A 14,822-nucleotide genomic window follows, 5' to 3' on the forward strand; every position below is an offset into this window, starting at 1 on the left:
TTTGGGCCTAAGTCCTGAGCAAGAAGACTCCTGGTATTTTGAGACTGGTAAAGGCCTGCCCAGATGCCCAGTCTCCTGTTCCAAACCCCAGCTAAGCTCTGCTACCCACTAAAGAAAAACAAAACCAAACCAAACCAAACAAAAAACCAAACCACAATTCAATTTCAAAGATTTCCTGTCTCACTTGGCCTTCTCTGCACTTTTCAAGGGGTCCTCCTCTCCAGGGGTCCCGACTGACCTTCCCCTCTTGATTAGGGTTCCTCCTGAAAGGCCCCTGGCTCCCCCTCCAGCCTGGTTCAGGACCAGGGCCCAGTCTTCCTCCATCCAGTTCAGCCTCCACCCTGAGCAGAAGAGTCAAGTCTGGACACTTACCCGGTCAATCCCTTCCAGCTGGGCCCAACTTCTTACAGGACCTGGGGGGAGGGGGAGTCGGTGAGGAGATGGCGAGGGTCTTGGAGGGTCTATTGGGCCCTCCTTCCCTCTCACCCCATGACTTTGTCCCCCTTTGCCGAAAGCAAACTATCCCAAAAGTCGCTATGACATTTAGATGTCAAATGGATAGGGGTTTTATCTCGAAGTTAGATCGTAAAAATCGCCGAGAAGTCAGACAGATACCCCTCACTGGCTCGAGAAAGTCACGTGAGGTCCATAAAGTTAGTTTTATGGTTTTGGGGAGTTGACACCGCGCGGTATATTTCACATTCTCCAGAAGGTTAAGTGACACTTTAACTGCTCACTGTGGTGGGGAAGGGGGCAGAGGTAGGTGAGCGCTCTTCCAGCTTGGAGCAGCCGGAAAAGCCCAGGAAGGCAGTGGCCAGAGCCCAGGCCCAGCACTCCACAGTAAGTCGCTTCCAGCTTTCGGTTTCTCCCCTTGCAGTTTTGGGGCTTGGAATGGGAGGAGAAAATTTTGTTTCCAGTAGGGCTGTAGACAGGGGAAATGTAACAGTTTTGTTTTTTGTTTTTAACATATACCCAGTTCTGAGAAAGTGGGGGGGCCTAAAGTGTGGGCTCAGTTCTGTAAATCCTCAGTGGTGGGAGGTGTCTGCTGCTTATTTACTACAGGAGCACCCCCGGACTCTGTGGAGAAAGGGGTTCATGTGGGATCCATGCTCCTTCAATATCTTTGGAAATTAGGGTCCAAGAAGGAGGGGGTGCGAACAGCTGGAATAAAGTTTGGGTGTGGCGGAGGGGTGTTTCTCTGCTGACTTTCTTCAGGTAGATCTCCCCTTACCCCCCAGGAGAGAAACATCATGAGATTGGTTCATCTGGGCCGTGTTGGGGGCATCCAGGCGGGCACTTTTCCCTGGGTATAGTTGAGAGACAGAGCCAGGGAAAGGCGGCTGCTGTGGGCCACCTTATCCTAGAATGCTCTCTGGGTTTGGGATTCATGTTCCCCATAAAAAGCACCCCCCTGCACTCCCCATAGTCTCCCCAGGATTCTCTAGAATGGGAGAACTTGGTGTTCTTATACCCAACTTCAGCTTGTTGGTCCCAGTTTGATTTTCTTGTGCTGGTTTCTAAGTAGGAACTTGAGTTAAAATGAGGGAGGGGGGGGGGTTTCCATAGTCTTCAGTTCCAAACCTAATTTCTGACCAGAGATCTGAAAGAACAGAGCTGCCTTCCAGGTCTGGAGGACGTAGGTATAGCTAACCAGCCAGTCACAAATACAACCTGCCCAGGAACATAGGTCCCCAAAGAGACCAAGGTGCTGTCTTTTCTCTTTCCTCTTCGTTCCCCTCTGGACTTTGAATGGTCTCTTTGTTTTGTAGCACTGCACCAGAAGTGTTTCCAAATTTGCCCCCCTCCATGGGAGCCTTGTTTTCTAAGGAAAAGTCACCTTTCTAAAAGCTAGAATCCTCTTACCGATCAAATGGATGTGTCTCCCCACCCTCTTAACTAAGACCTCTGGAGCCAGTGCCTCTGGTGCTCCTGCTTCGGGCAAGCTCACTGTTTCTGGACTCACCAACTCTGGTGGATAATTCCTCAGATAGGACTTGACATTTTGAGGGGCTTCTAATCCCTGACAAAGAATGGCCACAGGGCTTCCCTGCTTCCCATGAAAGGGATACCAGTGCTCCCCCTCTTCTTGCTCTGCCCTTTACTCTTCTCTGTTTTTTCCGAGCTCACCCTTCCTTGCCTACACCCAACCGATAGGAGACCCTCAATGAGCTCTAGGAACAGAGGAAAGAGACCGAGGGCTTGGGATCATCACCCAGGCATCTCCCTAAGAAGGATGGACATTTACACCCCTTGTAAAGGACACTCTTTACCACTCCCAAAGGATCAAAGGAAGCCAGCAGCACTTAAAATATGAATACGCTTTGGAGGGCTGGCTTCTGCCGGCTTCAAAGCAGCTGAAAGAAGCCTAAGGGAGACAGGCAACGGTAGCAGACTCTAACCTGGGGATTCTGAGAGAATCCTTTTTCCTGGTTTCTTCTGACCTCATCCTATCTGGCTTTCTGTATTCCTTCTTAGGGTCCTGAGACTCTAGGTCCTCAGGTTTGTCCCTGACAAGCGTTCTCCCTCCACTTTTCATGTCAGTTTTGCAAACTCTGATAGAAGGTTTGAGGCCGACAGCCTTGAGACATCTATGGGGCATATTTAGATCAATCTTTCAGAATGGCAAAGAGGTGTTCCCAGGCACGAGTGCCTGGTTTTCCCTCAGAAGTAGCCCCCTTGGATGGTCTCCTATGACTCTAAGCAGATCTCAGAGGGGGAAGAAAACCCTAGTGGACTTCCTCTTCCCCCAGCTTGGCTTTCTGGGGTAACTGTTCTCTGAACTGCTGCCAGGGCAAGTTGGGGAAAGAGGAGGCCGTGAAGAACATGAAAGGGTTGCTGGTACAAAGAACTGTCCTCGCCTCAGACTTGCGCTGCCTCTGCCTCCCTTCCTTCCTCTTCTTCTTCCTCCTCCTTTTTTCTTCTTTTCCTTCCCTTTCCTCATTCCTCTTCCTCTCTCCCCCTCCACGCCGCCCCCCCCCCCGCTTCTCCATTTCCTCTCTGGACACATAGCTTTACTGCCCCCAGATCTCTTCTCTCTCCTTTCCCAGTGTTTCCTCTCCCCACAGGGCTAGGCCTCAATCTCTGAGAGACAAACCAAGCCAAGCACCCTCTCGCCAAATCGCCGTCTACCCTAGGGGCAGAGCCCTGCCGGACCACCACTTGAAGGACAATTTGATTTTGTTGTGTTTTATTTGATTGTTTGTTTTGTTTTGTTTCTCTGTGGCCACAGGGATGGGAGGAAGTATAAAGAAGTGTAAACAGGAAAACGGCTTAGCCTGGAGTTCCAAGTGCCCATATTTCATCAGCTTCCTCTCCATAACTGCAGCAGGGACACTTAACCCTTCCCTGGCTGTGAGAGGGCAGAACCGGGAGAGCCAACAACCAGTTTCTTTTCCCCCTTCCTGGTTCTTTTATCCCAGGGATCTGGATGCTGGGAGAGAAGCCAAGGATTCCAAGTAGAGGAAAAGGCAGAGAGGGTTGGGCATGTATCCTCAAATTCGGTCCCTTCCTGGGACAGCTCTCCTGGAATATAAGCATCATTGCGGTGTGGATTCTAGTGGATTCTAGCAGGCCAACCCGAGAAGACAGGGCTAATAAGACTCTCCCCTCCCCCATTTTTAGGAGTAGGCACTACCGGTCACTTTATTCCTTTTTGGAGGTTTTTAGAGTAATTGGATTTTGAGGCTGGGATCTGCCCACAGCAGGGCCTATCGATTGCCGCGGCGCAGTTACACATCCGTATTAATTAACCCAGACACCACATGGAAACTGAGCTGTTTGGGAAGGGGGAGGGGAGCCATGGGGGCCCTTTAAGGAGACTGGACGTTTCTCCCTAAGTGTCCCTGAGGCCCAGATAGGATAGTTGCTTCCCACAAGAATCCTGTGACCCTCCCGAGCTCAAAGTCCCTGGACTTCTCTGCAAGGGTAAGCCTGACTTGGTTGTTGCAAGTGGTCTCCCACCCCACCCCCAAATCTCCTAGGGGTAGACTAGACACCTCCTCATGTGTCTTCCTCACTCAGGTCTGTCTTCCCAGTTCCCTGACGCTGTCTCTGGTAGAGGTTCCCAAAGTCATCTTTTTAGAGGAGTTACTAACCCTCCTCACCTTCCTTCCAACTTCCCAAAGGTAGAAGCTTCCTGAAGCTTTTCAGGGTTGTTCTGTTTGGTCGTTTTGGTGTCCCATTGGTTGTTGTTGGTAGTGATGGTGTTGTGGCCTTCCTCTTCCTCCTACCCTTCCCTCCAAAAAGTGATTAAAATCTGTTAAAGGATTTAATTAAGAGAGTTAAATGAAAAGGAAGGAGGCGCAAATGAGTTGGGGGAAAAAACCCCCACCAAAGCTATTCTCAACGATTAAATCGCCATTTTAACAATATAATGGAGTTTGCATCCTGAAAGGGGAAATCAACGCTCATATCTCATCAATAATTCATAGAGTCCGGGATCACGCAGAGGTCAGCAGACGGGGTGGGGGGGGTGTGCAGCGCCGGCCTACACGGGGCTCCAGGCCTGTGCCGCATACATTACCCGCTGCCGGCCACACCACCACCTCAGCCGGCCACACCACCACCTCAGCGGCTTTTGCAGGACAGGCCGGTATGCCTACAGGTTTAGACGACTTTTCCTCCGTTCTTTAGGTAAATTTATGGAGAATTCATTGAGTTAGGAGCTCTAATAGGAGGAAGAGGAGGAGGAGGTCGTGGTGGTGGTGGTGGTGGAGGTAGTGGGTTTAAAGTCCTGGATAAGATCAAATTCCCAAATTCCGGGTAATCCGGAAACCTGTGGGCCACATAGCATCCCCTCCTCGAGTTTTACTTTTTCTGGCACCCTCTTCGTTCCTTTCCTTTATATCTTAAATTCCTCCCTCCTGTCTCTCCTCTCTTTATTTCCTTTGAGAGAGGAAGATGTATCCTCTGAAGCACCTTGCAGCATCTTGTCCTTGGCCAAGGCTCCTAGGCATCCAGGCCATGTTCTTGTCTTTTAAAGGGCTGGGGCCGTGCACGTGGCTGCAGGCTGTACTGTGGGCCTTGTGGCTTAGCGGCTGGGCCCATGACTTCAGATCCCGGTGGGATAGAATGAATCATCCAGCGAGGAATAATTCCTAGGCCCGAGGCTCGCTTGCCTAACCTCCTACCCCTAAGTGGGAAAGGGGGCAGTCTGCATGGCCCCAAGCACTTAGCAGTCCAGTGGAGGGAGAATGACGGCATGCACAGGGGGTTGCCTCTTGGGGAATTTAGAGTCAGTTTATTCACCTATTTTTCTCTTTCTATATTCCGTCTTCCTTTCTCTTTCTCCCTTCTCTCTCTTCTTCCTGTTTTACGACTCCCAAGTACCCCACGGAAGGAGAAATAAAAGCTTTCCCTGCAACAGATGGGAACCTGAGAGGTGGTATTTGGGCAGATGGGAAACCGAAAGCGCGCTGGTCCACTGCGGGGCCGCTGCGCCGGCTAGGAGGCAGAGGCTGTAACTTCACGGATCTGCCAGTAGAGTCCGCCTTAGACCAAGTTCACAGCCAGGCTGGGGTCTCTGAGACGCCAGCAGGCGACCGCTCAAGGTGGCCCCGGGCCCCGCCGGGTCTGCTTTGTTGAAACCCAGATCTCTTTCCACCCCCCAAGGGCCCAGTAGACTCCTTCGATTCCAAGGAAGTCCTGCTTCAAGCTGTTTTCATTCTTCACCTTAGAAACCACTGGTTTCCAGATCAGCCCATTCTGCGGTTCCCATAACCCTTCACTCAGCAACCTCAGCCTCACTCTTCCAGACAAGAACGACGAAGGAGGGTGGGTGGGCAGTCAAAAGCCCTTGCTGGCATCTCAACCAAAGAGACCTATGAAAATGAAGGCAGTGTGGTCAGTGCTGCAAAACCCCCCCGGGGGGAGTTATTTAATAATCTAGAACTTCTATTCCCCAAGTCTAAGGTTCTTTCTTGGGGTGGGGTGGGAACACAAGGTGGCCAAAGGGGAGGGGCAAGGAAGATGCTTTGCTCTTGGGTCTCTGCAGTCTGCACAGCAGAAGGAGACCCTGAGCAGTGAGGCCAGTGTTATTTGCGACGGAGGGGTCGCAAAGTTGGAGGGTCAAAAGTTTACGTGCATGCGTGATCCCGGCGGCCCAGGCGTCTAGCGGCGGGAGCGGGGTGGGAGAGGGGGAGGGGGTTGTATGTGTGAAGAGAGAAGAGAGAGCATGGGATGCTGGAGGTAAGGAAGACAAGGGAGCTGGGAGATGTAAGGGGTGGAGGAAACAGAAGTGGGATAGGGGAAAGGCAGATATCTGGGGGAGGGGAAACTGAGGAAGGAGGAACCGATTCTGCTAAAGCTGTGCTGCCGCTGGTGGAGAGCCGCACAAAAGACAGCGCTCCGGGGCGTGGCGAATCCTCCACGCAATTTTCTCTCCCAAAGATAACCTTTGAGTCACCATATAAAATTTAATTAAAACCTACCCAGCCGCACACATTTAAAAAATCCAATTATCCACACGTCCTTGCAGGACGTTTGGCAGGGCCAAAAGAAGGCTTCCAAGGTGAAGTCTTGCTTCTCGCTAGCAGCAGCCCCACCCTGCTTGCCCTAAAGGGACCAAACTGCATGCTCCTCCTCCTCTGGGGGATGTAGCCCTGTCTTCCCAGACCCCTAGTTCCTAGATTAGTTCCAGGTACTGGACTTTAAGGCTTTGGGCCAGTACTAGGGATTTTTTTTTTTTTAAATTCCTATTCCTTCTCTTTACATGTCTGTCGTGTTTAAGAAGTAGGACAGTGAAAAGCAGTTTTCTCCTTCTCTCCCAAGCCTCCATTTGGAGGTTCATCCAGATCCACTCTCTCCCTCTTTGGAAGAGGGAGGGCAAGTGTGATGGAAAAATACTTAATGATCTCTTGGAGATCTTTGTAGCGGGAGTTGAAGCAGGCGACCTGAAATGAACCCCTGTCTATGCATTAAGCTTAGCTCATAAGTGAAAGGCTTCCTAGAGACCGTGATTATTACACTAAGGCATATGCCTATTTTGGGTCCTGAAATGACTGTTACCTTATGAGATGTCATCACAGCCTCTTCTAAGCATTCGCTATAGGAGGTGCACTGTGGGTGTTTGTCCTACAATGGGCATAGGCTGGGAGCTTTTGTAAAATATTTTGAAATAAAGCCAAAGAATAAAAAAGGGTAACAGTAAATTTCAAGGCAATTTAACCCCAGTTTCCCCCTCCCAACCAAAGGGTGTATGGAATCATTTCTATTTACTCCTCAAGTGAAATTCACTGGGGGTGTCCAGAGGGGAGTTCTTGGGTCCTGAGGAGCCGAGGTCAGGGCTTCAAGAGGAGAATCTATGTCTTTTGGTTCCCTCTTAGTCTCAGCAGAAAATGTTGACAAATTTAAAACTCTGGAATAGACTGGGGTGGTCCGAGGTCCCAATCTAAAAAGACTGCAGGAAGGGAAAAGTGACTTCTGCTATCCCAGACCAAACTGGCTGCCTTGCCCTAACCTATCCTTTCTAGAGGATACCACTCTGCTGGCTCACACTAGGCTTGGCCTAACTTAACTGGGTGGAAGGGGAGTTGTCTAGACTACATCAGCCAGTCTACTGTGGGGGGAAGGGGGCAGAGAAGAGGAAGGACACATTGTAGACATTCCACCAGATTTTAAAACCCAGGTCTTTCTGATGGTGATGGAGGAAGGGCCAAGAGCTGCTGAATGAATGAGAACTATATTCTTTAAAAAAAAAAAAAATGGAGGGGGAGTGTTTTGTTTTCAGGGACCATTAAAACCTCTGAAAACCAGGTCCTCAAGTTCTCTGCTTTTGACCAGTGCAGCCTGGTCCCTCTCTGAGTTTCCTCTTCCCCAGTGGGATCTGCTGTGGATCAAACTCTATTCCAGAGAGGTAAAAAAAAAAAAAGTAATTTTTGGAATTCTGGGGCCTCTAAAGTTTCGGCAGAAATGGCCATGTATCTGGCATTTGGGGCCACAAGTAAAATGGTTGAAGAGGGTAACAGGCTCTCAGTCAACCCAGGCCCTGAGGGTGCAGGCATTTAGGGAAAAGAGCCCAAGGAAGGAAACCCTTGTGTCAGGCTGGTTTTCTAGGGTTCAGATGCCCAATGACATACTTTCTGCCCTTCAGGTGCCAGTGCCAGCATAATTAGTTAGTGCTCAGGCCTAGGAAGGATTCCCTCCACGGGACCACAGGCTTTTGCTCTTAGCCCTGGGAACCGGAGTTGACAAAAATATAGGAATGATTGAAAAATCAAAGCGGGGGTGGGGCCGCCTGAACCGTATTCCAATGGAGACTTTTTTGGGATGGGGTTGGGGGGGGAGAGAAAAGTCGAGCTGGAGAGGGCAAGCTGAATCAAATTCCTGCTCTGTCATTTTTCTCCCAAGTAATGACCTGCGCAAAATTCAATATGACCGAGCGAACTACGTGAGCATATTATAGTAACTGCCTGCTCGTGGGGGAGGCCCAGAGAGGGGTGAACCGCAGGTCACGGCGTCTAAAAATTATTAAAATGTTCGAGAGCCTCGTGACGCGCCTAACCGTTTAACAAAGACTGCCAAAGTATGAGATTAATACGAAAACTTGCGCTTCAAAAACAAAAACACACCAAAAAAAAAAAATCTTTTTCCGGCCTCCGAGGGGGCCTGTGGTTCCTTTGCCCGCAGCCGCGGTTCGGTTTTCCGGACACACAATAGTGGACAGGAGCGAGCTCAGCTGTTGCTCAGCGGGCCCACGGCGGGTCGGCCGGGAGCAGAGCGGCGAGCGGCTGGGTGAGTACTCTTGCCGGCTCAGTCCCTTGCTCCGTTCAGTGCGCTTGGGGTGCTCGGGCCCGCTGGGGACTAGCGTCATCTTGGCCCTCTGCTGGGGTTTCTTTCCTCTCTGCTTCACTTCCAACTCGCCCATAAAAGGTGGATGCTTTTTTGCTGGGCCGGGGCATGCCTGTGATGGCGGAGGCGGGGTGGGCTGGGCAGCGAGAGGTCACAGTAGCAACCTGTGGCTGCCAGGGGAAGGCAGTCAAGTGGTCTTCAAAGAACCTGGGAACTCTAGAGAGGTGGCACAGAAGGTGCACACGCCCCTGGCTCTGTGTATTTTTATTGTTAGGCTTATTGTTGTTGGTATTCCGGGCCTAGAGAGGCGAGGCTGACACAGCTGTAGCGAAATCTGTCCTGGGGGTTGCTGATAAATCCTGTCTTTAGCCCCTAGCGTCTACACAGAGATGGGTGTGGACGGGGGTTGGTAGGAGGGCAGGTGGTGGCTCTCCAGTTCTCAGAAGCGAAAATTTCACCGATCAGGGCGTCTCTTTACCCCCATTCCTCACTCTTGGTGCTCAGGACACCTGGGCCACATCTCTTGTTAGGTGTAGATCAGGAAGAAACCAGCCTCGATGCTCTCCCAAGTCGCAGATGGATTAGAACTATATAAAAGAGAGGGAGGTACGGAAGGGGGGTTTAGGGGAGGGGCGTGGGCAGTTGGAGTGGGTGGTCGAACCCCTAAATGCCCTTTGAGAAAACTTGGTTCTTGCTTGATGCTAGAGAGTTGGTGGGGGAATCAACGCAATACACTTTGTCTATGGATGACCAAATGGAACCCTGTCTCTACAATATATATATTTTTTTCTTTCTAGTTATACATGAGTCTGGTCTAGCTAGCTAGAAGGGTATTTGGGTTAGAAAGCCAAACCCAGAGGCCACTATTGCAATGCCTAGATGTAGTAGGTTAAAAACAAAACAAATAACAGAAACAGAGGTCTCTGGACCCATTTGCCTGCAGGTGTGATCTCTTCTACCCAGTTCCTGGTTTCTGTGTGGGTGAGGTGGTTTAGACAGTTGTTTTAGCTGATTTGTGTGTGTTAGTGAAATTGACAGTGTTCTAATCCACTCAATAAGGATGAAAGTGTATTGCTTAAACCTAGGAAGCTGGGTGGTGAGGAAATTTCTCAGTGGCCCTCACCTGGTCACAGCTCTCAGGGTTTAAGCTTCAGTCCCTTCTAGCTCAATTTCTCATTTTTCCAGTTTAGTAAACCAACAGTTACTGGATGTTCATTCTCAAACGCCTGAATCCCATTTTGGCCCCATTGCCAGCAACCCAGGCAGGTGGATGGGCCCAGTTAGTGTGCCTCTAGACAGAGAATCTCTGCCTGGGGCTAAGAAGTGCTTAAAGGAGGTCCTCCCCACACCTCTAACAGGACTGTCCCTTCATCCCAGTCCCCAGGAGGTAGGAGGGATATGGGAGGTTGGGAGGGGTCTGCGCATCATCTGGCTGCAACTTTTATGGTTCCTCATTGCCCTTCATTCGGAAATGAAGCGCCTTTGATCTTTTTCTCAGGTTGTAAACGGAATTGCCCGTCATTAAATATCCGGGAGCCCCCATCTGCTTGGTCTCCCAGCATTTTTCTTCACAGCTGTTTCTCCCTCTTTTTACCATTCAGTTTTTCCAAAAGGACTTTTATTACACCCCCTTCACACCCAGCCGCCTTTCTTCCCTCCCTTTGCTTTGGAAAATATCTAGATATGCGTTTGATCACAAAGTAAAGACTTGGGGCAAGGGAGGAGCCGATTTGAGGTTTTGTTTTTTTTTTTTCTTTATAAAAAAAGTCATAGGGGGAGGGGAGGGACTGAGGGCACCCAGAAAGGCCTGGTTACTTCGAGGCAGCCTCAGGATGACCCTTCCTCCTTTTGTACTTAGCTAATGTTTACATCTCATAATTCATGCGCCACCGAAAGTCGCGCGGCAGCCACGAGGTTCGAGTCCCTTTGCCCAACGGCTGCTTTTATTTTTGATTCTTTTTCTAGCAGAGTTGAAAATATTGTAGTCCTAAGGATGGACCCACAGTGTCTTTTTCTGCTCCCAGAACTCAAAATTAAAAACAAAACGAAATAAAATGAAAGCATTCAAACTACACCCCAAAAGAAGAACGCACCGAAAGTAAGAGAACTGGAAATTTCCTGGGCCGAGAAGACCTGTCTGTCTTCTGTATATACCCTGTAGATCCGAATTTGTGTAAGGAATTTTGTGGTCACAAATTCGTATCTAGGGGAATATGTAGTTGACATAAACACTCCGTTCATTTTTTTCCAGAAGAAAAATAGATTACTTTCTAAATGAGGACAATCCAGTGACTGGCTTCAAGAAGACTTCTTCCTTTTCTTTCTTTTCCTCCCTCAACTAGTTAGGAGAAATCTCTTCTACCTGAGGCGTCACTCTTGCCTGCCTGGGTCCTTGTTCACTTAAGAGGTTAATGTTGCTGGCTCTTTAAAATTTATCCTTAAGTCCAAACCTAGTTCTTTACTGTTATGGGTCTAGGGTGCTTTATTGGAATTCCTGTGGAAGCAGTGTGCAAAGGCGATGGAAATTTGCTTTTCAAACGGATGTGGAGGTCGCTATTTCATTAGGTTCAGGACAAGGCGCCCTGAAAAAATGAGGTTGCCATGGGTGTTCTAGTGCGTGTGTCCTTGGTGGGGGTGTCACAGCTAGGACTCCTTTCCTTAGATCATAAGGATGTGAAATTTCTCCTGGTCACACAGGCAGAGGTGACAGCTTTAGCGGCAATAAGAACTCTTGACGCCACGGTTAGCATTGCTTCGATGAATCTGGAATTAGCAAATTACTACTCCATTTGTTTTCGAAACTTGCAGGTTTTATTCCAGCTTCTATCTTTAGTGTGGGAAGTCAAGTCGTTTCTCCGAGTTTGGACCTTGTGGGTCAAAGGGAGGGAGTGGTTAGGAGGAGAGGACAGACTGACAGACACAGAGAAGCTAATAGTGCAGCTAAATGCGATTTGGAAGGCGAAGTCTTCCCGAATTAGTGCGTGAATTTCCTATCGATCCGCCCGCGGTTCCATTCATCTCTGACAAGTCCCTCCGCGCACCCGCCCTCTAGCTCCCGACGCCTCCTCACTCACCTCCTACCCCTCCCCAACTGGCTGCAGTGAGAAGCCCCAAGCTCAGCGCCCCTCAAACCTAGTGGGTGCCCTTTTCAAGAAGGAGCCCCCTGGCCCGCCAGTCACTTAACCTCACACAGACACCCGGTGCGTGAGCTCCCACTCACCCTGGGGAGAAGATGGGGCCCTATGGAAGGAAGAGAACGGGTGGCGGAGGTGAGGTAGGGCAGGGGGATACACCCGGAGCCCCAACTTCTGAGGAAATGCAGAGATTGTGTTTTTCCCAGCCCCCCAAAAACAAGCTTTCCAGTCTTAACCTGCTCACTCCTTCCTAGCTCTTCGCCGCTCTCTGCTGCGGAGAAAGCCAGGCGAGGAGGGGGTCGCCCCGCAGGAGCCTATGTAAATCCTGGTGTTAGTGGGTGGGGAGGGGGAGAGAAGGGGAAATAAACCTCTTTGGCTGGAGTAGGGTCCGGGTGAGCAGATTTCCTTATCCGGGAATCGCAGGCCGGGTGGCCATTGGCTCGGAGGATCACGTGGGCCCCTAACTTTGTTCACTTGACAGTAAGTAGGAGGGCTTTCGGAAACAGGAAAACGAGTCAGGGGTCGGAATAAATTTTAGTATATTTTGTGGGCAATTCCCAGAAATTAATGGCTATGAGTTCCTTTTTGATCAACTCAAACTATGTCGACCCCAAGTTTCCTCCGTGCGAGGAGTATTCACAGAGCGATTACCTACCCAGCGACCACTCGCCGGGGTACTACGCCGGCGGCCAGAGGCGAGAGAGCGGCTTCCAGCCCGAGGCGGCCTTCGGGCGCCGTGCGCCCTGCACCGTGCAGCGCTACGCGGCCTGCCGGGACCCCGGGCCCCCGCCGCCTCCGCCGCCCCCGCCGCCCCCGCCACCACCCGGGCTGTCCCCTCGGGCTCCCGTGCAGCCACCAGCCGGGGCCCTCCTCCCGGAGCCCGGGCAGCGCTGCGAGGCGGTCAGCAGCAGCCCCCCGCCGCCTCCCTGCGCCCAGAACCCCCTGCATCCCAGCCCGTCCCACTCCGCGTGCAAAGAGCCCGTCGTCTACCCCTGGATGCGCAAAGTTCACGTGAGCACGGGTGAGTGCGTGGGCATCCCTTCCCCTCCCACCCCCGGCGCTTTACAGCGAAGGGACCTCCGAGGCATGTGGGGGAGGGAGCTGGGGGAAGCCAATTGTCCCCCGCTATAAACTCGCCATTGCCAGAGATTTACGGTCTCCTGTTTTCAGAGCCACATAATTACATCGCCCATAAATTTTTATGGCCTGGTGGGCCCTGCGCCTTTGAAGTCATCCTCTTTTCCATTCTCCCAGCGACTTTTTCCGCCAGGGATGTGCAGTCCCAGTGAAGTTGGAAGTTGGGGAGGGGTGTGGGAGGAGGGGAGGAGAAAGGAGGAGGAGGTAGTAATCCGTACTTAAGCAGAGAGTTGAATCAACTTCCAGTATTTCTTTTTTCCCTTTCTTCCCGGCTGGTTCCTTGGCTGGAGAAGTGGGCAAAAGTTTTTACTGGGGAGAAGGCACTGTTTGGAATCTGAGCAGTGAGGGTGGGGTCTAAACCCAGGGAAGGTCTAGGGCAACACCCCTCCCTCTTCCACCCTTCATTCTCCCACCCGGGGTCCTCAGGCCAAATAGTGAGAGATGAAATCTTTCCAAGATTCCTCACAGTGTCCCCTCCCCCAGGCAACAAGGACGACAGCTTAGCCTTTCAAAAGTTTGAGGTTTTTCTTTTCCGTGTGTCCCGACGTCTGTCTTCCTTTTCCGACCCCCTCCCTCCAAGATGAGGTGGTAGGACCAGGAGGCTTGAAGTTAGCTGGAAGAAAGAAAGGGCTTTCCCTCCTCCCTTTCGGGGGCAATAAAACTTTCTCTTTCTCCCTCTCTGTGTGTGTCCAGTAAACCCCAATTACTCCGGCGGGGAGCCCAAGCGCTCTCGGACCGCCTACACTCGCCAGCAAGTCCTCGAACTGGAGAAGGAATTTCACTACAATCGCTACCTGACGCGGCGCCGGAGGGTGGAGATCGCCCACGCGCTTTGCCTGTCGGAGCGCCAGATCAAGATCTGGTTCCAGAATCGGCGCATGAAGTGGAAAAAAGACCACAAGTTGCCCAACACCAAGATCCGCTCGGGTGCAACCTCGGGCACAGCCGGAGGACCCCCTGGCCGGCCCAACGGAGGCCCTCCCGCGCTCTAGTGCCCCCCAAGCAGGAGCTCGAACCTGGGGGGCGGGGGTGGGCACGAGCACCGAAGGGGGATTCGGGGTTATGGGAGGGTCCCCAGGCTTCGCCCACAAAAAAAAACCCTATCTACTCTACTCCCACTTTATCTATAAGGAATAAATACAGAGAAGGGGGGGTAGGGAAGCCTTATTTATAGAAACGACAATAGGGAGCTGGGTGAAGACCTCCGGAAACAAGATTGAAGTCTCTTGCTTTCTTCCTTAAAAAAAAAAAAAAAAAGAAAGAAAGAAAAGAAGAAGGAAGAAAGGAAAAGACAGAAAGAGAAATGGAGGAGGCTGCTGCGCCTGGTTTTCAGCTTTGGTGAAGATGGATCCACGTTTCATCTTTAATCATGCCAGGCCTGGGCCCATCTGTCTTGTTTACTCTGCCGAGGAGAGGACGAGCCTCGGTGGCGACCATTACCTCGACACTCGCTAACAAATGAGGCCGGGCTCGGCCGCTGCTGCCGCCTCTGCTGCTGCCGCTGCTGGACCGCAGCCTGGATTGTCTTTCTTTGTCCCTTACTCCTGACACGCAGCGAATGCACCCTCAGACTGCCAGATAGCACAGTGTTTTGGCCACGGTAACAAACACACACACAGCTTCTCTCCCTGTCGGTGCCCACCTTGGGTGGGTGGGTGGGGGATGACTGCTCACCCCCTTCCACCATAGGTTTAGAAGGGGGAACGGAAGGGAAGCGAGGGGTGGTCTCCACACCGTGGGTTCCGGAATCTGAACCCAAGAAAT

At 51.3% G+C, this 14,822-nt stretch overlaps 2 protein-coding genes across 5 annotated transcripts in view; both read left to right on the plus strand.

Moving 5' to 3' along the window:
• Hoxb3 (homeobox B3) overlaps positions 1 to 14,822 on the plus strand; it is a 55,285-nt gene that overhangs the window by 13,521 nt on the left and 26,942 nt on the right. The window contains exon 1 of one of the 4 annotated variants that reach the window (XM_050156662.1): positions 717 to 840. The exons of 2 other annotated variants lie outside the window; for them this stretch is intronic. The gene's annotated coding sequence lies outside the window, so the exon portion shown is untranslated. Of the gene's footprint in view, positions 1 to 716; positions 841 to 8,676; positions 8,731 to 14,822 lie in introns of those variants that run through there. One more of the 4 variants, XM_050156663.1, reaches the window with a different exon arrangement.
• On the plus strand, positions 12,298 to 14,784 carry Hoxb4 (homeobox B4). The gene is made up of 2 exons (XM_050156671.1): positions 12,298 to 12,942; positions 13,752 to 14,784. The coding sequence occupies exons 1-2, from the start codon at positions 12,489 to 12,491 to the stop codon at positions 14,048 to 14,050; spliced, it is 753 nt and encodes a 250-aa protein (XP_050012628.1). The 5' UTR covers positions 12,298 to 12,488; the 3' UTR covers positions 14,051 to 14,784.

This window comes from Alexandromys fortis, unplaced genomic scaffold (assembly GCF_014885135.2).
Source record: "Alexandromys fortis isolate MF-2015 unplaced genomic scaffold, M_Fortis_MF-2015_v1.1 scaffold_31, whole genome shotgun sequence".
NCBI lineage: Eukaryota > Metazoa > Chordata > Mammalia > Rodentia > Cricetidae > Alexandromys > Alexandromys fortis.

Coding starts and splice junctions, on each gene's coding strand:
- Hoxb4 (XM_050156671.1), top strand. CDS start 12,489: ATGGCTATGAGTTCCTTTTTGATCAACTCAAACTATGTCGACCCCAAG. Junction 12,943..13,751: donor CAAAGTTCACGTGAGCACGG/GTGAGTGCGTGG, acceptor GTGTGTGTCCAG/TAAACCCCAATTACTCCGGC.